The sequence below is a fragment of the Delphinapterus leucas genome, chromosome 6, assembly GCF_059928025.1.
Source record: "Delphinapterus leucas isolate spDelLeu-1000000601 "Yukka" chromosome 6, BTC_Dleu_Yukka2, whole genome shotgun sequence".
Classification (NCBI taxonomy): domain Eukaryota; kingdom Metazoa; phylum Chordata; class Mammalia; order Artiodactyla; family Monodontidae; genus Delphinapterus; species Delphinapterus leucas.
The window spans coordinates 118,932,172-118,954,078 of NC_143134.1; the positions used below are offsets into that span (position 1 = coordinate 118,932,172).

Sequence of the window (21,907 nt, forward strand, 5' to 3'; positions counted from 1 at the left end):
CATGCAGGATCCTCCCGGACCGGGGCACGAACCCGTGTCCCCTGCATCGGCAGGCGGACTCTCAACCGCTGTGCCACCAGGGAAGCCCTCTATCTGCTTTATTGCTGCTGTATATGAAATTCCTCATCTTGGGCCTGGCCCATAACAGGCTGCGCATTAGTCATTATGGAGATGAATGAGTGAGTCAAACATCGTGCTAAGTACTTACATGTCATCATTATCTCAGTTCATCCTCCCAACAGTCTGTGAATTAGGTACTGTTATTATTCTCCTTTTACAGATGAGGAAACTGAGGCTCAGAGAGGTTAAGTAACTTGCCCAATGGGAGGGTTCAAACCCAGGTTTGTCTGACTCCAAGGCCCATGTGTTTAATCACTTTGCTTTACTACCTTCTTAAGAAAATACAAAAGGTACTTTTCTGTCTTCTTTCCCTCACTTTAAAATGTTTGTTAATAAAATAAGTATTTTGAATGTTTCTTTTTTAAGTCACAAAAGGAAAGCATTTATAGGATACACATTTGTCAGTTACTAGTGCTTTGTGTCAAGGTGAGTACTAAGGGGAAAGCAGCATTTGTGGTGATTCAGAACAATTGCTTCAAACAGCCAGTTCATAGGGTTCTTGGGATGCATAGAACAGGCAGCACACAGAATGGGCAGCTCGCTTTCTCCCTGGCTTCCCCTCTCCTTGTAAAGAAGCCGGCAGGTGGCTCCTTAGTGTTCTGCTACCCAGTGTCCTCCCAGTTTTGGACAGTACAGTCATTCTGAGCTTTTCTGCTCCATCCACAGAGGAGGTCTGATAGTTTATCTACCTAGAGCTGGAAAGGGACTGTCAGGGCTTACCCCAACCCTAAAATTTTCATTTTTGCTTTATTTTGTTTTGTTTTTTTCCCTTCAAGTGTCAGATGTCTACTCTGATCCACCATGATGGTTCTATTGATTTTTTTTTTTTTTTTTGCGGTTCGCGGGCCTTTCTCTGTTGTGGCCTCTCCTGTTGCGGAGCACAGGCTCTGGACGCGCAGGTTCAGCGGCCATGGCTCACGGGCCCAGCCACTCCGCGGCATGTGGGATCTTCCCGGACCGGGGCACGAACTTGTGTTCCCTGCATCGGCAGGTGGACTCTCAACCACTGCGCCACCAGGGAAGCCCCCTATTGATTTTTTTAAAAAATATTTTTTAGAAATTTCATGAGAGTCTTACTTTTGTAATTAAAATTACATGTTTAGAAAAGTTTTCTTTTTGTGGCTACCTTGGGTGGACGGGAATACATGCTCTCACTTTACAGTGCAGAGTTTGGGACATGGTTTAACGCTAATAATTTCAGCTTGAATAATTCTTGGTCTTTTCTTTTCGTCTTCTTGTGAGATGTCTCTTTCTTCCCCCCATTCTTTTACATTTTGAGGTATAGTGCCTACAGAACAGTGCATAGTACTTAGGTTGAGTGCAAGTAATTGTAAATAATCCCCTTTGTAACCATCACTTGGGACGAGAGCTAGAACAGCGCCAACACCCCAGAGCCCCCTTGTGGCCCTCGTGCTCCTCTCAACTCTAGAGTAGCCCCTGTCGTGAAAGATGTTATCATAACCATTTCCTCACTTTTCTTCATAGTTTACCACCTATATATGTAACCCTAGTCAGTGTATTTTAGGCTTTTAGTAAAATGTTCTCTGGAATTGATTAAAGTGTCACATTCTGTGATCTTTTTATATATATACATTTTTAAATTTACATTAAACTTCATTTGAATACATGAAATAATGTTGAAAGCAAAGAAAAATGTCTAAATGTAGAAAATGTAGCCTCTGTTACTGTTGTTTAAGATCATAGGGGTAAATTTTGATGAGGGAATACTGGTCCTTTACCTTTTCAAGTATCAGATGAACCTCCTTTCTTTCTCAGAAGTACTTTTTACCAAAGAGCAAAACAACAATATGTTGGCTTGAAAACTAGAAAACTGTATCTTAGGTTAGCTCTGCAGACTTCTGCAAAAACCCATCACTGATGGATAGATATGTGATAAAGCAAGTGTAGTAAATTGTTAATTGTAGGATCTAGGTAGGGGGTACATAGGTATAATTCTGGTAACCTTTCTGTTAGCTTGAAAATTGTTATAACAAAATATTAGGAGGGTATCACAGAATAAGAAAATGTCTGTTTAGACACTGCTCTGGGAGAGTTTGATTATCTAAGTAAGCAGTCTGCTTTCTTCTGTTCATGGTATTCACAATTTATTTCTAAGATTTAAAAATTTAGCCGAGGATTTGGGTACCCTTAAATTTTTTTCTTCTTCACTTTCAGTTTTTCTTTAACATCAGCACTGAAGACCAAGAAGGCCTCTACAGTCTTTATTTTCATAAATGCCCTGGAAGTGAAGTACGGTCTAACGACAAGTTTTCATTCAGCCTCGATGTGAGTACCATACATAAACTCACATGTGGGTGTTGTCAGCCGTGTAAAATGGGAGACAGTTATTTCTTTAGGAGAGTAGTTTTAAGAACACTTAAGCCAGAGTAAGAGAAACATGTGGTCAAAATAACATTTCTGCCAGTGGGCAGGATACTTCAGCAGAGGGTTCATAAAAAAGAAAATATAAAGCAATTTAGGGTGTGTTTACGCTTTCAGCCTATGCATTAAGAATGTGGTTGTTATCTGCTGGTACTCACTTTCTTGAACTTCCATGAAACAGCTAAGATTCCAGATTGCTGAATATGGGATGATCTGTTTCTGAAAAGTAAATATTAATGTCATGTTGGTTTCAGATCGAGATCACAGAGAAGAATCCTGACAGCTACCTCTCAGCAGGAGAAATTCCTCTCCCCAAATTATACATTTCTATGGCCTTTTTCTTTTTGCTCTCTGGGACCATCTGGATTCACATCCTTCGAAAACGACGGTAAATTATCACCTCCTTGAGCCCTTCATCCAAGAGTGTTCGGGGATTTATATAATTTCACCTTTTGCTGTCTTCTGAACCTAGAGGACTTGGCACTAGCGATCCTGTTCTCTCCAAAGGGCATGTTCCCCGAAACAAAGGGAGACCGTGCAGGAGCCTTGCCGCCTGGGAGGCCTTTGCATGCCTTGGTGTTTGTTCACTTCCCATTGCTTTGTTTAAAAAGCAAATCCAAATATTTCAGTAATACACAAGCCAAATAAAATGTATAAGCAAAACATTTCCATAGCGAGGACACTGGAGTCCAGGACTCAGAGTGAACACATTGGTCCCATTCAGGGGCTCTTTGTTCTTAAAAGATGAGTGACGACAGCCCAGTGCCTGGTGGGAGCATGGAGTTGCTGCTGAGCACTGAAGGCCCCAGCGCAGAGCCTGGGCGGGGTAGATACTGACCTCCAGGGGATCATCACTCGAGAAAAGCTCTTCAGAGCCCACCTGCCTGACTCTTGGCCTTTCTTCTGAAATCCCTGAGGCTTTAACTTCCTGTTCTTGGTACTTGAGGGTAGCAGCAGCGTATGTATGCGGCTAGTGTTTGTGTCCCTCCCCCTAAATGGAAAACAATACTAATTTTCAGTTAGAAAATAGTGTGAAGTGTTTGTTATAGTGTAAGGCCCATGAACTGTGTAAGTGATGGTATGTGAATATGGTATTATAATATGGATTTAAATTCAGACAATAATTAAGCACCCCCAAGTACCAGATACCTCTTTCTCTGGAGCAGTGGGACAGATTGAGATCTCTTTAACCTCTGGTGGCCAGATTGTCTTCTAGTGGACATGTTCAGCTCGGGTACTGGGCCCTGCTGGATGTGGTTGCTGGTTCCTGTTTGTTATAAATCTTTTACATCCGCTGGATGGAACTGTGTCTTGTTTACTTGTGAAGAACCCGACATAATCATGTTTGGACTGGAGGTCAGGCAGCCATTAATAAGAAAAAAAGAATCCTACAAATTCAGGCCATAAAAGGTGGTTGGGGGGCGGTGTTTGGTTTGTTTTTTTTGTTTGTTTGTTTTTGCGGTACGCGGGCCTCTCACTGTTGTGGCCTCTCCCGCTGCGGAGCACAGTCTCCACAGGCGCAGGCTCAGCGGCCATGGCTCACAGGCCCAGCCGCTCCGCGGCACGTGGGACCTTCCCGGACCGGGGCACGAACCCGCGTCCCCTGCATCGGCAGGCGGACTCTCAACCACTGCGCCACCAGGGAAGCCCTGCTTTGTTTCTTTTAAAGAAAGTTTTGCTTTTGCCATTATTAGAAAAGTAAGAACTAGGAGTCGGAGACCTGATTTCAGGTGTAAATGCTGTGACTCTTACTGCCTGTGTGCCTTCCTTCACTCTAAGCCTCTTTCTCCTCGGCTACAGAACTGGGACAGTCATAACTGCCCTGCCTTCCCCTCAAAGTCTTAGATCCTTAGTTTTCTTATGTGATTCCCCCTGAAATGATGTGTACGAGAGTGTTTTGCAGATCAGGGTGCTATGCAAAGATGAGGGACATACAAAATAGTTTAGCCAGACGTTCAGTGGTGTTTTAATTTCCTTTTAGTTAGCGATGCAGCAGTCATTGTCGCTGGTTCACTTATAAAATCGTGGCAGCAGCTTAAAATCTGTGATTAAACGAGGCTGACCTACTTTGTACAACGTATTTTAAACTTCTTGTTGAAGTATAGCGTATATACAGAAACGTATCATTTCAGCCCTCTGCCCCATCCCCGTGTTTTTTTTTTTTTTTTTTTTTTGCGGTACGCAGGCCTCCCACTGCCGTGGCCTCTTTCTTTGCGGAGCACAGGCTCTGGACGCACAGGCCCAGCGGCCATGGCCCACGGGCCCAGCCGCTCCGCGGCACGTGGGATCCTCCCAGACTGGGGCACGAACCTGTGTCCCCTGCACCAGCAGGTGGACTCCCAACCACTGCGCCACCAGGGAAGCCCCCATCCCCGTGTTTTTCCAGGAGTCTCACAGACAGCCATGTGAGTCACGTCACAGATGTGACTCCAGGGCTGCCAGCACATTTCAGAGACTTGTAGCCCCTTAGTGCTGGAGGGAACTGAGAGATTTTTTGCCTCGTCTTATTGAGGCCTTGAGCGGGGAAGTGAGAGACATGGCTAGCATCCCCCAACAGAGCTGGCCCTGGGACCCAGAGTGGCTTGCTGTGCCTTTGTGGTTCTGTTGTGGGCCCCAGAGCACGGGGAAGTGGGAAGGGAACGCGGGCAGCTGATCGGTTTGGTACCTGCTCTCTGCCCAGCCAGGCACTGAATGTCATAGCTCCTTGAGGCCATTGTTGGCCCATTTTCAGCAGAGGTTTCTGAGGCCTAGAGAGATAAAGGTCGTCAGGGTGGAACCCGCACGTGAGCCAGGTCGATGTGGCTCCCGAGGTCTTTCCTTCATTCACATAACGGCCCAGCCATCAGTGCTGTAACTTGGACTGCGAGTCTTGGTGGCCAGGGTGTGTGGTGAGCACAGCCCTTGACGGTTCTGCACTCTGGGTAAATCTCATTACTATTCAGGAGGGACAGACTACTCTGGCCTTGACTCCCCTTTCGACCTTCAAGTAGGTAGGCACTGGAGCAGGAAAGTACCAGGGAGGAAACCAGTCCGGAAACTGGGTGTGCGTCAGCTCACGACACGCCCTCCTTATCGTTCTGTGCAAGGCCCTCTCCTGTTTTATTTCCTGTCCCCTCTCCTGTTCCTTCCTCGCACGGCCAGCCACTCAGATGCGTTTAGTATGTGTTTTGGGGATATTTGTGTATTCTTGTAAACAAATAATGTTTATTGGTATTGCATGTATTTTTTATATAAATTTATTTATTTAATTTATTTATTATTTTTGGCTGTGTTGGGTCTTCGTTGCAGCACGTGGGCTTTCTCTAGTTGCACCGAGCAGGGACTACTCTTTGTTGCAGTGCGCGGGCTTCTCACTGCGGTAGCTTCTCTCGTTGCAGAGCATAGGCTCTAGGTGCGCGGGCTTCAGTAGTTGTGGTGCACGGGCTTCAGTAGTTATGGCGCGCAGGCTCTAGAGCGCAGGCTCAGTAGTTGTGCCACACGGGCTTAGTTGCTCCGTGGCATGTGGGATCTTCCTGGACCAGGGCTCGAACCCGTGTCCCCTGCATTGGCAGGCGGATTCTTAACCACTGTGCCACCAGGGAAGCCCTGCATGTATTTTTAATTTATATAAACTGTTCCATCTGTAGGTATTGTTTTTGTACATTTTTCACTCAGAATATCCTCTTTTAAGATCTAGTCACATGGCTGCGTGCACATCCAGTTCATCACTGTCCAGCTACTCCATGTCATCCACAGTGAGCGTCCCCATTCCACTCACCCACTCCCTTAATGGTGGACCCCTAGGTTGCCTTCATTTCCCTGCTTCCCCATACTGTCATGATCCACCCTCCTTCCTGTCCCCGGAGGGGTCTGCAGCCTCTGAAGTACATTCTCGGAAGGAGGTGCCCTGGGTGTCAGGGAGCTCTCCTTTAATTTCGCTAAGTGCCACTGGTTGCCCGCCAGGATGCGTGCCTGTGCCGGCTTATGCTCCTACTACACGTGTGCCAACACTGACACCTTATGTTTTGCCAGTGTGACGGGTATAAACTGGTACCTCATTTTCTTCTGCATTTCTCTGAATATCAGTGATATGAATTATCTTAGCAGAGACATGTTAACCTTCTGGGTTTTCCCTCTGTGACTGCCTGTATTTGCATATTTTTCTGTGGGATTTTCTGTGTTTTTCTTGTTGCTTTGCATAAGTTCCTCACACATTCGGATCTCAATCCCTTGCATGTCTTAGACATTGCGAATTTCTTCTCCCAGTTGAATTGTTGAGTAAAAATCTTTCATACTAATGGAGTCACAGCTCTCTAATTTTAGTCTTTTGAGCAGTGCTCCTTGGATCTTAAGAGGCCCATTCCCACTCCAAGATTACGAGATGTGTATTTTATGCTTAGCAGCAGACTCCACCTGGTTTGTAAGTAAGTGTGAAGCAGAGATCCAGCTTTCCTTATTTCTTATATAGGTTTGAGCTAATTTTTTCCCAATGTCAGTCATTAAGCAGGCTGTTCTTTTCCCACTGACTTGGTATCACCTTAGCTATCAAGCTTCTGTACACACACGAATCTATTTATAAGCCTTCTAGTCTGTTATGATGGTTTAGTTGTCTGATGCGACACCCATTTCCCATTTTTCACTGCTGTGGCTTTGCAGAATGTCTTGATATCCGAGAGTGGGAGTCCCCACTGTAGCTCTTACTCAAGTCGTTGTTTGCTTTCTTTAATAGAGTTTAAGACTTTTCTCCATCATGGTTTTGTTTGTCTTATTAGGTTAATTCCTAGGATGAGGAGGGAAGGGGTAGAGAGGAGTTGAATGCCTGGCAGCCTGAAGGTGGACTCGTGCCCGTAGCGGGAGGTGGGGCAGTGGGTGCTTTGCGCCACTGTCCTGGTATGTTTGGCAGGTTCCAGCTGTGAGGGGGGAGAGAGGGGCACAACCCCAGCGCTTTCTCTTTGACCAGCCCTGCTGCCTGGCTCCAAATCCTCCTCCCCTGGCTACAGATTTCCCCTGTAGCTGTACCTAACCACCTCTGCCTTCTTGGGGATTTCACGCCATTTTCATAGATCCATCTGCCTCATTCTTGCCTCTGCGGGCTTTCCAAGGTGGTTTCTGGAGAAGCAGCTGGCAGCCTGTTTAGATTTCCATCTTATCAGGCCTGGAAACCCATTGTGCATAACTCGGCTCCATTCACAGCATTGAATTATATAGTAGAGGTGACTTGGGACTCCATTCCAGGCCTTTTCTGCTGGCAGCAACCACTTGTTTAAAAAGCTTCATGTTTGTGGTTTGCTTAGATTATATTTACTGCCTCCTTATAAGTATATGATGCCTGGAGCGTCACCTGTTCTTTGGGAGTATGAAATATTCCTTTAATTCTTTTCTCTCTGTTTTTACATAGGAATGATGTATTTAAAATTCACTGGTTGATGGCCGCCCTTCCTTTCACCAAGTCTCTTTCCTTGGTGTTCCACGCAGTACGTATTAGTATTTTGGGGTCATTTATGAAATGATGTACAATGCCTATGCTGTCTGGAAAAATAAAGTAGAAGACAGGACACATCAAATAAGAGATGAAAGAATACCTTTGTCATGAAGCCTCCTTTGGTCTGGGAGGGACTGGTCACGGAGGTAAATCATCACAATCTCCCTAATACTAGACTTGAGATCTTCAGACGTTACCTTCAGGCTCAGAGTTTTCTCAGAACACTTGTTGGTGGGTTTTTTTGGGTTTTTTTTCCCAGTCATTTCTTGAGATTAGTGTGCCACCTGCTGAATTGTTTCCATGACTTCCTTTATTTTTCCACATATTCCCTCCAGTTCCCGTTTGATATGAAGTTCAGCGTTAGGATACTTATTTGAGAGAAAACTGATGCTCTAAAGGTTGAGGCGTAAGAATTGAGCTTAAGCTTTGAATATTTAGTACTGACGCAGATTGAAATGAGCCTGCCCATGGGAGTAAGACCACAGCTTCCCTGATTTGTAGGCCTACGAGGTATCCATGGGTTATGCGTGAGGGTGACAGTCTCCAGACATGTGCACAAGATCCTATTGCACTTAAAAATATTGTCACAGAAAAAGTAATAATATAGCCAGTTACAATCTCAAGAAATGACAGTTATTTGGATAATTTCCCATTTGGGTGTAAGGTAAAAGATTCTTTCTGGAACCATGTAGATAACGAATGATAAGGTTCTCGAGTCACTTTCATATCTAGACAGCCACGTGTGGGAGAATGAAAGATGTATAAAGAAACTGATGTCAGCTTTGGGAGTCCTGCCCGGAAGCATTTGGGCCACCACTGAAACTGGTCACTTTAGTTAAAATGCACTGGTGATTTCAGGTAGCTCTAAATTTACAGATTTTTTTCCAAAGATAACATAGTTGAAGCTAGGTGATCCCGTGTAGATTTTTTTACTGACTTTACTGACTGATTTATTATGTAAGCAGCAAGGCTATGAAAGGTAAAGCTCTTGACTGGGGCATTGAAAAGACCTGTGGCATTTGGAGGTCTTTTTTTTTTTATTTGTTTTTTGGTGGTTTTATACGTCATTTTATCTTATTTTATTTTACCTGGGCTACGGCAGTGAAAACCTGGAATCCTAACCACGAGGGAACTCCCTTGGAGATTTTAAAGAAAAGAATAGGCATCCATTTGCCAGAGTGAATCACCTGCCTCAAGAGAGGGGCCCTGGGACTTCCCTGGTGGCCCAGTGCTTAAGACTCTGAGCTTCAAGTCCTGGGGGTGCGGGTGCGATCTCTGGTCGGGGACTAAGATCCCACAGGCCGTGTGGCGCGGCCGGAAGGAGAGGGACCCGGACTAGGGAACCCTTGCGTCAAGTCCCTTGCCAGGACGCAGGTTCCCTGACATTTGTAGCGCGCTTACAGGCGTCACTGTGCATCAGCAAGCTCAGCATTGCGGACGGGCAGCGGGTGTCCCCCGTCCCCAGGGCCTCTGGTGGCATTTCCTGTTCTGCTGTGTGTGTAAGGCTTGCAGTAGATGATCTTCCTGAAATGCACTTGTTTGATTGCAGATCGACTACCACTATATCTCCTCCCAGGGCTTCCCGATCGAAGGGTGGGCTGTGGTGTACTACATCACTCACCTGTAAGTATGCAGAGCGACACAGGAAGCACCCATCCTGCCAAGTGGCTTGCCAGACAAGTTGGGGAAGCCGTGGTAGGACGAGACCTGCCCCGCGCTGACTGGCCCTGCCCTCCCAGGGCAGCCTGCCGGATTCCTGCCAGGCCTGAGGCGTGTGGCATGCAGTGGCTGTCCCGACCTGAGAGCTCGGGGCTGTCGACGTGCTCCTGCCGATCAGATAGTGGGGCGCATAGCTAGCTAGCGTGTGCCTGAAAGTGCTCCTCACTTCCGGTGAATTGCCTGAGTCTGGCCACCTGTCTTTTGCCGGCAGTGCGTGAAATCATAGGACGAGCTGTACACTCCAACTCTCAGAGTGAGACGCTAAAGAGACCCGTTGGTGTCTGTTCATTTTTTTCCCTTGCAGCTTGAAAGGGGCCCTGCTGTTCATCACCATCGCACTCATTGGCACCGGCTGGGCTTTCATTAAGCACATCCTTTCTGATAAAGACAAAAAGATCTTCATGATTGTCATCCCGCTTCAGGTAAAGGAACCCTAGTCCTGCTTGTCCTCGTTCTCTCTTGACACTTAGCTGGGCTCAGCTCCAGGCCTGCCTGGGAAGAGGGAGTCACTTCTGGAAACCCCCGCTTCTGCCTCTGGGGTTGGAGACTGGGCCTCTCTTTCTGAATTCTGACAGACCTGGACCTCAGGTCATTGCACTGGGGGTTGCTCCACCATCAACCGTCTTTAAGCCAGCATGTGAATAGGGAGCTGCTGAGAAATTAGGGAATCTGTTTGCCTTGTAACAAGATGGTCCTGTTAGCAAAGAAGCTTGGGTACACGGTGACTTGACCAACAAATTTTTTTTTCCCCCCGGCATGCCGCATGGCTTGCAGGATCTTAGTTCCCCACCCATGGCAGTGAAAGCGCAAAGTCCTAACCACTGGACCGCCAGGGAATTCCCAACAAATTATTTTAAAACTGAATGACATCAGTGAGTTTCCACACGGTAGAATATGAGACATTGGGGCAAACATTTATTAAATGCTTTATATGTTTGGGGCCCCGGACTGAGGCCAACTTTATAAAATTGTGAGCCCCTCAGGAGAGGAACCTTGTCTTATGTATAACAGTCTTATTGGATATAGAACCTGGACGTAAGGGACGCGTAATAAACAGAGAGGTCCTAGCAGAGATGCACAGCTCCTCAGCTCTGCTTGACCAGGGAGCTTCTATCTGATAAAGTTGTTCTCGTCAGCCAATCATTTTGGAGCACAGTGTAAGTGTGGCAGGTGAGGGTGGGAGAGGGACAACTTTCTGGGCACCCAGGTCGGCCTGCTCCACTCTGGTGATTAGCGGTTTGGCAATGCTTGCGGCAAAACCATCTTCACGGTCAATAATAAGGGGCACACACTAGTGCCAAGTGAATGGTACAGACCAGTTGCTGTAGGTTTCCAACGAGAGAGTATTCACCCCAGTTCGAATGATCTGGAAGAGCTCTATGGTGGAGATGAGCCTTGCCTAGGTTTTAAGGTAAGACACATGACGGAGGCAAACATGACACGACTGTCTGGTGTACAGGAGGTGCTGAGGCGCTGGGCAGGTCTTGGCTGTTGAGCCACTGGGGCCACTTCTCTGCCGGGCTGAGTTCTCCAGCCTGCCAAGGTCTCAGAGCTCGGAGGCGGTGAGCCGGGGTGCTCCTCCCCTGCCATCCTGCCCCGCCTCGCCTTCCCTCTAGGAGCCGCTGCCTTCCCCTCCAGTTTGACTCTTCCTCACATAGCCTAAACTGTGATATAAGGGACCATCTTCCCAGCTTCCCCCCTTTTGTTCCCCACAAGGTTACGTGGCAGGTCACTCGGAGGAAAGATGGCCATTTAAAAAACTAAATGTAAGGAAGTTACGAGTATTTAAATGTAAGGACTCGTCTGGGAAGTCCTTGAGCATCAGCCTTGGAAAGTTGAAACTGTTTCCTTTTGGTCACGGGGAGCCACTGTGCATTTCTGAGTAGGGAGTGATGATGTAAAAATGGAGTTTCGAGAACATTATTGGCGCTTGGTTCCACACCAGCACCTCTGGGAACATTTTGTCTGGTGTCAAGAGTGTGAACTAAGGACAAAATGGGCTTAAGCGTTTAAGCTGTTAGTTTCCCACTTTGTCTTCATGGACAGAGCCACGAATGCAGGTGTTTAGGTGGACTGGGCTGCAGGAGGGACCCAGAGGCTGGGTGTCGGTGGGAGACTGAAATTTCAAGCTAATTTTTGCATTTGTATTAAGTGAATTATGGCTTCAGTAATGATTTAACTGATAAGTCCTAGATGGAAAGAGAAACTACCCTTCCCAAGTCATTGCACGACAGGTTTCACATTTTTGTAGAAGTGTGGAGAATTCCCTTTAGAGCAGTGAAGCAGAGTATTTGGGACCATGGACTTCGCGTGGAGTACAGAGGTGGGATTCTGATCTCTGCTTTCATACCTAGTGATAATCTTCGAAAGAATATCTCATAAATTATGTCTCCCTTATGCTCAGTAGTGTCACAGTTTGTAAAATATTGCTCTCTCTGTTTAGCCAGCTGAGGGACTTTTCATAACATGCTAAGAGCTTAATGACAGGACCGAATGTACAAGGCACGTCCTTCACTTTGGAGATTGAAGCAGGCCGTGGACGCAGACGCACCTCAGTGTGGAGAACCAAGCCGCGTCCACTGTGGGGACGCCTCGGGCATCTTCTCTCTCTCTGCCTGGGTTCTCCGGCAGGGCCGCTTCAGGGTAGCCAGACTTCTTAATAAGACCGGGGCTCCAAAGGTGTGTGAGAGCCAGGCAGGGGCAGTGTCCTTTGTGTGACCTGCCTTGGAAGTGATATGTGTCAGTCACGGCCACCCTCTATTGGTCAGAGCAGTCGCAAGCTCGACGAGGCACGGAGACTACTTCTTGATTGGAGGGAAGCAATGTTCTGCAAGAGCACATGGACCTGGAAACCGCGCTGTGGTCCCAGGTTGGGGCCTCTAGGTCCCGGTGCTCCCCCACCCCCCCCGCCTCGGGGCTGCTCTTGTAAAGATCTGTCCATGCTTTGGGGCCTCAGCAACTTCTGTGTCCTGCAGGTCCTGGCAAACGTGGCCTATATCATCATAGAGTCCACCGAGGAGGGGACGACTGAGTATGGCTTGTGGAAGGATTCTCTGTTTCTGGTGGACCTGCTGTGCTGTGGAGCCATCCTCTTCCCGGTGGTATGGTGAGTGCCTGCGGGGAGGGAGGCCGCGTGTGCACCGTGGGCTTGTCTGTCCAGCCCGATGGCTGAACCCGCCGTTCCCAAACTGGTCAGAATCACACAGGGCATCTGTTTAAAAATGACAACTTCCTGGGCCCCAGACTCACCTGAATTAGTCTCCAGGGGCAGGACCTTGGAATTTGTGTCTCTTTCAGGTTCCCGGGTAGATTGTGATAGCGCTCATCTGGCACAGGCTTTTAGCAGTTCAGACACTAGAGAAGATTCTTGAGATGAGAACTTAGTAGCAACATAAAATAGCAGAATGAATTTAAAGGGAAGGGAGTTGAAGAAAGCCCATACACAGCCTCATCTTGCCAGATTGGGTAGAAAGTGCGGAAGTTTACTAACATAAAACCAGTGATAGTTCTCAGCTCATAAACATTGCAGGTACCTTCAGGATGGTTTGCTTCACTCCTGGAAGTGGCAGGCTTTAGATGCGTGTATGTGTCGTGCTTTGGTTGTGTGTGAAGACACATTAGTGCCAAGTCAGTGGTTGATGAGAAAGAATGTCCTCTTGAGATCTTATCAAAGTGAAGGAAATTCTTGCTTCAGTAGGAAGCACTTAGAGGAAGAAGGGCTAACAAAAGTCAAACACTCACCTTCATAATGACCTAGTTCTGTGGCCACTTGAAAGCAATCAGTTCTTTTAGAATAAAGTTTAAAAATACGGATGTACCTACCTTTTATTAGAAGTGAGGTGCTCCACTCTGCAGTGACTCAATATTTTTAGACTCCTGGGGTCGATCAGGTCATTCAGTTATTCTGATTATTTAGAACATGGTGCCAGTGGAGTGTAATCCTCATTCGGGCCAGTTGTTTAGATTCACTCTTAACCCTAACTCTGTCATGCATCACATGTGTACATGCATCAGCTCGGTAAATTGAGCAGACAGCTGCCAGCATAGGAGAGAGAGCACGAGTGAGTTTCTTAATCTCCACAACCTCCCCACATCCTGCCCAGGCTTCTGTAACAGGATGGCCAGCATTGTCTTCAGGTAGAAAGAGCATCTTATTAGGGAACAGAGCCTCAGCCCCCACTGCCACATTTGCACAGTAACATAGAAAGGACCTGGGGGATTGGGGAAGCCCCAGATGCACTCTGGAGCTACAAGGGGCCATCTCCTGCCCTTTGTTAATTACAGCACTAAGGAGCAGATGCCAGATGGCAAGATTCTTCAAGGTAAACACTCTGAAAATTGCTGTAAAATGAAAAACTCAAGTACTAGAGAGGTAATTTAAGAAACAGTATCAAAGTTTTTTTTAAACATTCAGATTCAGCCAGCTTTGGTTCAGTGTCAGCTTTGTGCCACTTAATTTCACATGTTGCGCCATTCAGTTCTCACAGGTGGGCAAACTGCAGAGGTTTTAGGAGAAATGACTTACTTACAGTTGAGTAGAGAGTGGGCAGCTGTGCCAGGACTGCAGCCTGGGTCTGTGAGACCCCAGCCCTCCTCCCCCTGTGCCATGTCTGCTTGTGCTGTGCCCTTCCTCCCACACAGTCCTTCCCTCGGTGCCTGAGAACTCTGCCTAGACTGCTGGTCTACAGCTTCTTTAAGAACGTTCACGTTCCCCTGTCTGACTGGTAATTAGTTACCAGCACCTCACAGCCAGAAAAGATTCCCTGGAGGTTGGCATTTTTTCAGCAAAGTTAGAAATCTCAGGTCGATGAAGTATCGAGTTTGCATGAAGCCTTGTGCTCGCAGCTCCTAGACCTAGACTTCAGAAGTCGGCCTGTGACCTTCTTATAGGGTCCATTCTCTCCAGGTAGCAGGTGAACTCACTGAGGCTCCGTTGTCCTAGCTGTGTTGCGGCGGGGGCGTAGCTGTGGGACTGAGAGATTAGGTAGAAGATGAAGAGTGTTATTGTGTTTTGATCTTTCCCCTCACAGCCAGGTCTCTGCCAGGCTTTTTTGAGCCAGCAGAGGGCATCTTTAACCCTCAGGCTTGGGCGCCATACATGCTGAAGGGTTGATTATCAACAATCATGTTGTCTAGGGAGAGTGCTCTAAAATCATCTAGTCCAGCCTTTTAAGTTTATAATCGAGAAATTCAAGGCCTCAAGTTACTAGTGCTGAAAATAGAGAGGAATGCAAATTTGTTAGCTAACTTTTTTGTTCTCCAAATGTTTATTTTTAGGTCAATCAGGCATTTACAAGAAGCATCAGCAACAGATGGAAAAGGCAAGTTCCTTTTGGTGCTGGACAGCGTTCCCTAAAGCCACATGCCTGGGCACTGCTGAGGGTGGAGCAGGAAGGCCGGTGCTCAAGGGAGAGCCCTAGGGGCTTTGTAAGAGCAGCCCCGGGTTTGCCGGTGAGGCAGGTGGGGAGCATTACTGAGAGCGGTTGTGTAAGGCCTGGAGGTGACTGCTTATCACCACTCGTGAGTGTGATCTTCACCTTCTCAGAACTGAGTCAGGAGGAGAAAATGTTGTCTTGGAAGGACCAGATAACACTTCACTGTGAGAACAGGGGCTGTTATGGATTGGGAATGGCTATGTGTAAAGCATCCCTTCCTGCTGATTTAACACGCTTTCAAAATAGTTGTGTCAGTATTAATTCAAAAAGAGACTCATGCCAGAAAGAACCTCTGAAATTCTCTGATTTTTAAATGGTTGTGCCATTATAACCCTTTTGCATCTTCTTGATTTTCGAACCGTGCCTCCTGAGTCTGAAAAGAAACCACATAGAAAATGTTTTGCATTTCTGGGCTTATTTGAATAATGTCCATGACGACAGGCTGCCTTGGGCCACGCGGGGATTTCAGGCCACAGCTGGTTGAGGAGGCACGCTCTCTCAGAGGTCCCGTCTGCCTCTGGATCCATGAAATCCCACACCCAGTGCTGGTAGTAATGTTCTTTAAGGCAGATTATTCATTTGTTCTTGTTAAATAAAATTTTGTTGCTGACCTGTTTTCTGATTGTAAAAGTAATGTAGGTTCATTTTGGAAATTTTGGAAAATAGATAGTAGGTACAAATCTTCCTTCACATTTGCTATACAGTTAATATCACATGATTTTCTTTAAATTGAATTAACCTGACTTCAAGGCTTCATACCAGTGTCAGGCACGATCCCGGCGTTCTTATTGAGAGCACAGTACTCGCTGGGGTATCTCCAGTTTGGGGTCCACAGTAGTTGCTGTCGGGATTCCTGCTGTCTGGGTCCATGAAGTGCTCTTGCTGTGAGAAGCCTGGTGTGTGAGGGTCATGCCAGGCTGGGAGCCCCGGTACTCAGATTCCAGGCTCCCAAGGTGCCCCCCGCTTCCCAGGTGGCCATAAGGCCCCACTTGCAGAATGTGCCAACTCTCTTTCTAGTCCCAGGAAATAGCTTTTTTTCTCTCTCTCTCTCTCTTCCTTCAAAGGCCCTGGATTCCCTTCTCGCTCTGGAATGCCCTCTGGGATAGATTCTTTTTTACTTTTTTTAAAAATTTATTTATTATTTATTTTTGGCTGCGTTGGGTCTTCACTGCTGCACGCAGGCTTTCTCTAGTTGCGGCGAGCAGGGGCTACTCTTCGTTGCGGTGTGCGGGCTCTGTATTGCTGTGGCTTCTCTTATTGCGGAGCACGGGCTCTAGGCGCTGCGCCTTCAGTAGTTGTGGCTCATGGGCCCTAGAGCACAGGCTCAGTAGTTGTGGCACACGGGCTTAGTTGCTCCGCGGCATGTGGGATCTTCCCGGACAAGGGCTCAAACCCATGTCCCCTGCATTGGCAGGCGGATTCTTAACCACTGTGCCACCAGGGAACTCCTGGGATAGATTCTTTTCAGTGAGTTTAAGCTGGAACGTGGTCTGCAGAAATCTTTTGCTTTTAGCCTGGCTTTCTGAGTCACGGATCTCAGAGAGCCGTTCTGCCTTGGAGTGTGGGATAAAGGAAAGCTGCAAAAAATAAACCATGAATTCGAATCTTGATAAAGCACGACGCTGCCACAAACAGAAAGTAAAAACCCACCTTCTGGGAACTTATTGTTTGGGCATGTTCTTGCCTTTTTTTTTTTTTCCTTCTTCTGTGCATGTTATATAAAAAGTTGGTTTTATTATTTCTGTAACTTAATGAGTAGGTCTTTCTCTTATTTGAATATATTGAAATGAAACATTTTAACTTTTTCATCTTTTTACACTTCAGTAGTTCTGGGTTCATTTTACTGACTGTTTGACTGAAAATGTTCAAAAATCCCAAGGGTAACGTTTTCCAGTTGATAAGTTTTATCTGTACTTTTCTTTTTTTTATTAATTAGTTTATTTGGCTGCATCAGGTCTTTGTTGCGGCGCATGGGTTTCTCTCTAGCTGTGGTGCGTGGGCTCCAGAGCACGCAGGCTCAGTAGTTGTGGTGTGCAGGCTTAGTTGTCCCACGGTAGTTGCGGCACATGGGCTCTCTAGTTGTGTCATGCGGGCTCAGTAGTTGCGGTGTGCGGGCTTAGTTGCCCTGCAGCATATGAGATCTTAGTTCCCCGACCAGGGATCGAACCCGCGTACGCTGCATTGGAAGGTAGATTCTTAACCGCTGGACCGCCAGAGAAGTCCTATCTGTACTTTTCTTCTTGGCCTCATCCTTACCCCTTTGTGAATTCCTCTATTCCTTCCTCACCACTCCCTTCTCCCCTTCTCCATTGTTCTGATCCTCTGACACCTCTCTGCCTTCTCCACTTTGCTTTTAGAGGGCTTGGGGGCGACTGTGGTAATTAACTGTCTCTGTGACCATTTATTCCATGAGACATTGATTGTTGTTTAGTAAAGTGTCCTGCCTGTGGTGGACAGCACAGCAAGTGAAGCCCAAGATGGGGGGGGTCACAGTTGTCCCCCAGCATCTGTAGTAAAGAGAAACTTTATGGAACAGGAACGCTTTTGTCACCCCCTGGGGCATACAAGGCAGTTTCTTGTTTTTTCCACCAGGTGACAGCATGGGACCTCTTCAGCAGAGAGCGAATATGAAAACCGGAAGTCCTGCAGGCACACCAGGGCTTTCGTTCCACCGTTCTCGGGGACATACCATTAAGAAAGCACCCATGTGTCGTCAGCAGATATGACAAGCCCCTGAAAGAGGGACAGAGTTGATTAGAATAGGGTGTCTTCTCGATTCGTGCTCTTTCACTGAACTGGTTTAGGCGGTGGGGTGCTTTGGAGCCAATCCACGAACGCATATTTCACTCTGAACTTTGAAGAGTGGTTATGCTTGTGACCCTTCCAGAACCAGGGCAGCCACGTCCCCACGGTTGAAGTCTCCCCCGCAGAGAACTCAGGGACAGCACGCTGTGCTGGCACACCATCCTCGGGCACGGCTGCTGAGCGGCCACGCCCTGCTCGGCTACCCCAGGACAGAGGTGAGGCAGCACGGGAGCCCTTGAGTGAGCGCACTGCCCACCGCCTGCTGGTCCTGGAGTGTTGCGGGTGACCCTCTCTGCTCCTCAGTTCTCCCGGCCTGAGATCTAGCCCATCCTGGAGGCAGCTGACAGAGCAAAGGCCGTGGGCAGTAAAGTCTCCTGCGGGATTTGGAAGCTTTTGGCTGGATGGTTTTTCTTCTTAGTCTCATTATTCCACTGACTCATTACATGACCTTGACCGCGGCTTGGGCTTGAGAATGTCAGTTTAAGTGCAGTTGAGGCTGACTGATTGCAGGTGGGGAAGGGCTGTTTGCAGTTGTTCTCCCTGCACTTGGGATTCATATTGCTTTCTTTTCTTTTCTTTTTTTCTTTTTTCTTTTTTGATAGGTAAGAAGTGGATTTATTTAGAGAGAAACACACTCCACAGAGTGTGGGCCATCTCAGAAGGCGAGAGTGGCACCAGGGTACGGGGTTGTCAGTTTTTATAGGAGCGGATAATTTCATAGGTAATGAGTGGGAGGTGTGTTCCAGCTATTTGGGGGCAGGTAGCTTTCAAAGAATGTGGGTTTGGACTTGTTTACTTCTTTGTGTCTAGATTCCTTTTGACAGAAGCTGAGAAAGTATAAAGGAAAACATTAAGGGCGAAGCTGCCCACTGTCCTTAAGTCGTGTCTTTGTCTCTCCTGTCACACGTGGTGGCTTCTCTCAGGTGCTCTGTCATTTAGCGTCACTGCCGTGCCACTTTCTCTGAGAGGAGGCTTCGTTGAGTCTTCACAGGCACGCCCAGCTCTGCTGCGCTGTGTTTTGCCTTCCAGGAGTCACTGGCTGTTTCTGCCTTTGAGCCTGCACCCTTGTTCCCTTCTCTTCCTCCAGTGTCATTACCTCAGAGGACTGGATTGGGGAGACACACCATACATCTAACTAACAACCTCTGCTTCTGAGCATCTTCTTTTTTCCCCTTTTGTTTCTGAGGAAATTTCAGCGGAAGCCTTCTTCGGAATCTTAGCTTTCATGTGAGCTTCAAAAGCACTTAAACAAATGGTGATTGGCTCGTTGAAGAGGTTATGGAGGAAGGGCTTCATTCCCAGCTGCCGCTATGTTCTGAAAGTAGCTGTGGCCTTGAGAGGGCAGCCGTTCTCAAGAGGGTCCTCAGGATCAGAACTTTTTTCATAATAAGACTTTAGCAGCCTTCTTTGCTGTTGATGTTTGCACTGATGGTGCAAAAGCAGAGGTGGGTAAAACAGCTGGCGCCTTAGCATGATTCAGGACGGTAGCACCAAACTGTTAGTGGCCGCTGCATTCTTCATTACCATCTACTTCCTGGGGGTGAAAAAGGCTCACTTCACTTAAGAATGACCTTGATGAATTAGGAGAAAGTACTAATGTTATTCAGTCTCGACCCTTGAATATTTGTCTTTACCATCCTGTGTGGGATGGGACGTACCCAGGAAGCACTTGTGCATTGTACCGGGCTGTGGTGGTCATCTTGAGGAAAAGCGTGTGTGCAGTTGTTTGAGTTGTGAGGCGAACTCTCTGCTTTCTCTCGGGACACTGTTTTTATTTGAAAGAATGATGACAGTCGAACTGTGTTTACTCAGACCTGGGCTTTTGACAAACATTTTCCTGAAAATGAACGAAGTGAATGTGTCACTTCATGAAAACAATTAAAAATATTTGCTGTCAGTGATCTAATTTTCACTTGAAAGCACAGATTTTAATTTAGGAAAACTTATAATCTACCACTGTAAGCTCGACGGCTTCCCAGTTCTTAACAGACACCTGGTGTGAGCAGGGGTGATATTAAACAAATGTGACTTTAAAAATATTTTATGATACAAGTTTCAGTATTTCAGAGATCTGCTTAACTCAATGAAACAATATTTTCTACCTGATCAGTGCATGTTACACAGTCATGCATGAATAAAAGATCCATTCAGAGTCTAAGATGGACCAGTGGATTTTACTGTGACAGAGTGCGAAAGTTCATTGCTACAGAGACTTACCTGGTGGTGGAGTGGTTAAGAATCTGCCTGCCAATGCAGGGGACATGGGTCCGATCCCTGGTCCGCGAAGATCCCACGTGCCACAGAGCAACTAAGCCCGTGTGCCACAACTACCAAGCCTGCGCTCTGGAGCCGGCAAGCCACAACTGCTGAAGCCCACGCGCCACAACTGCTGAAGCCCACGTGCCGCAACTACTGAGCCCGTGTGCTGCAGCTGCTGAAGCCTGTGCACCTAGGGCCCATGCTCCACAGCAGGAGAGGCCACTGCAATGAGAAGCCCGCGACCCTGCTCACCACAGCTAGAGAAAGCCCGTGTGCAGCAACGAAGACCCAACACAGCCAAAAATTAAAAAACAAATTTTTTTTAATTAAAAATCCCAGTAATCTAAAAAAGAAAAGAAAGTTCATTGCTACAGTTTCAGATTCCCTACCTCACCTATCTTTAAGAAGCTACCATTTGTCAAGCTTTAATGCAGAATCAAAGACGACTGTTCACAGTTCTCTGAGAAGGCCGACATCTGATTAGGCCCTATTTTCCTTATAGACTTCAACCAAAGCACTCCCTCACTCCAGATTTGAAGGCAGAAGCAGGTACAAGAATCTAGTCGTGTCCTATTCAGTCAGACGTTACAGGGATTTACAAAAGTGGAGGACGGTTTCACTCTTCTCGTGAAATTCTTTTGAAAGTTATTTTTAATAAGGAAAACATTGTTTATATTAACATGTAATGGATTATTTATTTTTGTTACTTTTAAATGAATTATTAAATGTTTTTGAAATTTTTTTCAATTTCTAATATGGTAAGTATTGGTAGGCTCTACCCACATCAACAAAAGCTCTTTGTGGTCCTCAGTAATTTTTTTAAAGTGTGAAGGGGTCCTGGGCTTCCCTGGTGGCACAGTGGTTGAGAGTCCGCCTGCCGATGCAGGGGACGTGGGTTCGTGCCCCGGTCCGGGAGGATCCCACATGCCGCGGAGCGGCTGGGCCTGTGAGCCATGGCCGCTGAGCCTGCGCGTCCAGAGCCTGTGCTCCGCAACGGGAGAGGCCACAACAGTGAGAGGCCTGCGTACCACAAAAAAAAAAAAAAAGTGTGAAAGGGTCCTGACATTGAAAGTTTGAGAAACGTGTGTTAGGGACAAGGCTTCTTGAGTCTGGTGGTCACGATGACCGTGAAGGGGAGTGAAAAGCCTGCCTGGTTCTCTTCTCCTGTGCCTACTGAGCCCGTTTCAGACTTACTTGGCCATATTCTATGACTATTTAAGATGTCTGTTCATTCTGGGCAACTCACAGGGGGGGAAAAAATGTTTCATTTGGATGTATTCATATAAACAGGCCTAATGAAAAACCCACTGATGAGAAAGGAAGAGAAATACCCCTGTCTGTTTTTATAGATAAAGCCTTATTGGAACACAGCTGTGCAGTGTGTATGCCTGTGGTTTGTGGCTGCTTTTGCGCTGAGGTGGCAGAGATTCCCCGGCCCGCAAGGCCAGACGCCTGCTCTCCAGGCCTGCATAGAAACAGTTTGCCGGCTCCTGGCTGTTGTACTGTTGTAGACATTTAAGAGATACCGTTTTAAAAACCGTACCTACAGTGTAGTGCTGTTGACTGACTTCATTTATACTGAGCACTTTGAAAACTATTAAGCTCACATAGATGTAAGAAATCACTGCTTTTACGTATTTGCCGAACTCCAACTTTTGTATCCAGCACTGTGTTCTTTGTTGTTTGATTGGAAAAATAGCTTTTGCATCTTCACCTGCTCTGGTGT

At 46.9% G+C, this 21,907-nt stretch overlaps 1 protein-coding gene across 3 annotated transcripts in view; it reads left to right on the forward strand.

Annotated features, from left to right (window-relative positions):
• Nucleotides 1-21,907, forward strand: part of GPR107 (G protein-coupled receptor 107) — a 102,763-nt gene that overhangs the window by 25,015 nt on the left and 55,841 nt on the right. For all 3 annotated transcript variants that reach the window (XM_089913855.1, XM_022578452.2, XM_089913856.1), the window contains exons 8-14: nucleotides 2,296-2,406; nucleotides 2,757-2,890; nucleotides 7,880-7,955; nucleotides 9,513-9,586; nucleotides 9,987-10,104; nucleotides 12,658-12,788; nucleotides 14,960-15,003. In XM_089913855.1, the coding sequence (XP_089769981.1) occupies nucleotides 2,296-2,406; nucleotides 2,757-2,890; nucleotides 7,880-7,955; nucleotides 9,513-9,586; nucleotides 9,987-10,104; nucleotides 12,658-12,788; nucleotides 14,960-15,003 (688 nt within the window). The remainder of the gene's footprint in view (nucleotides 1-2,295; nucleotides 2,407-2,756; nucleotides 2,891-7,879; nucleotides 7,956-9,512; nucleotides 9,587-9,986; nucleotides 10,105-12,657; nucleotides 12,789-14,959; nucleotides 15,004-21,907) is intronic.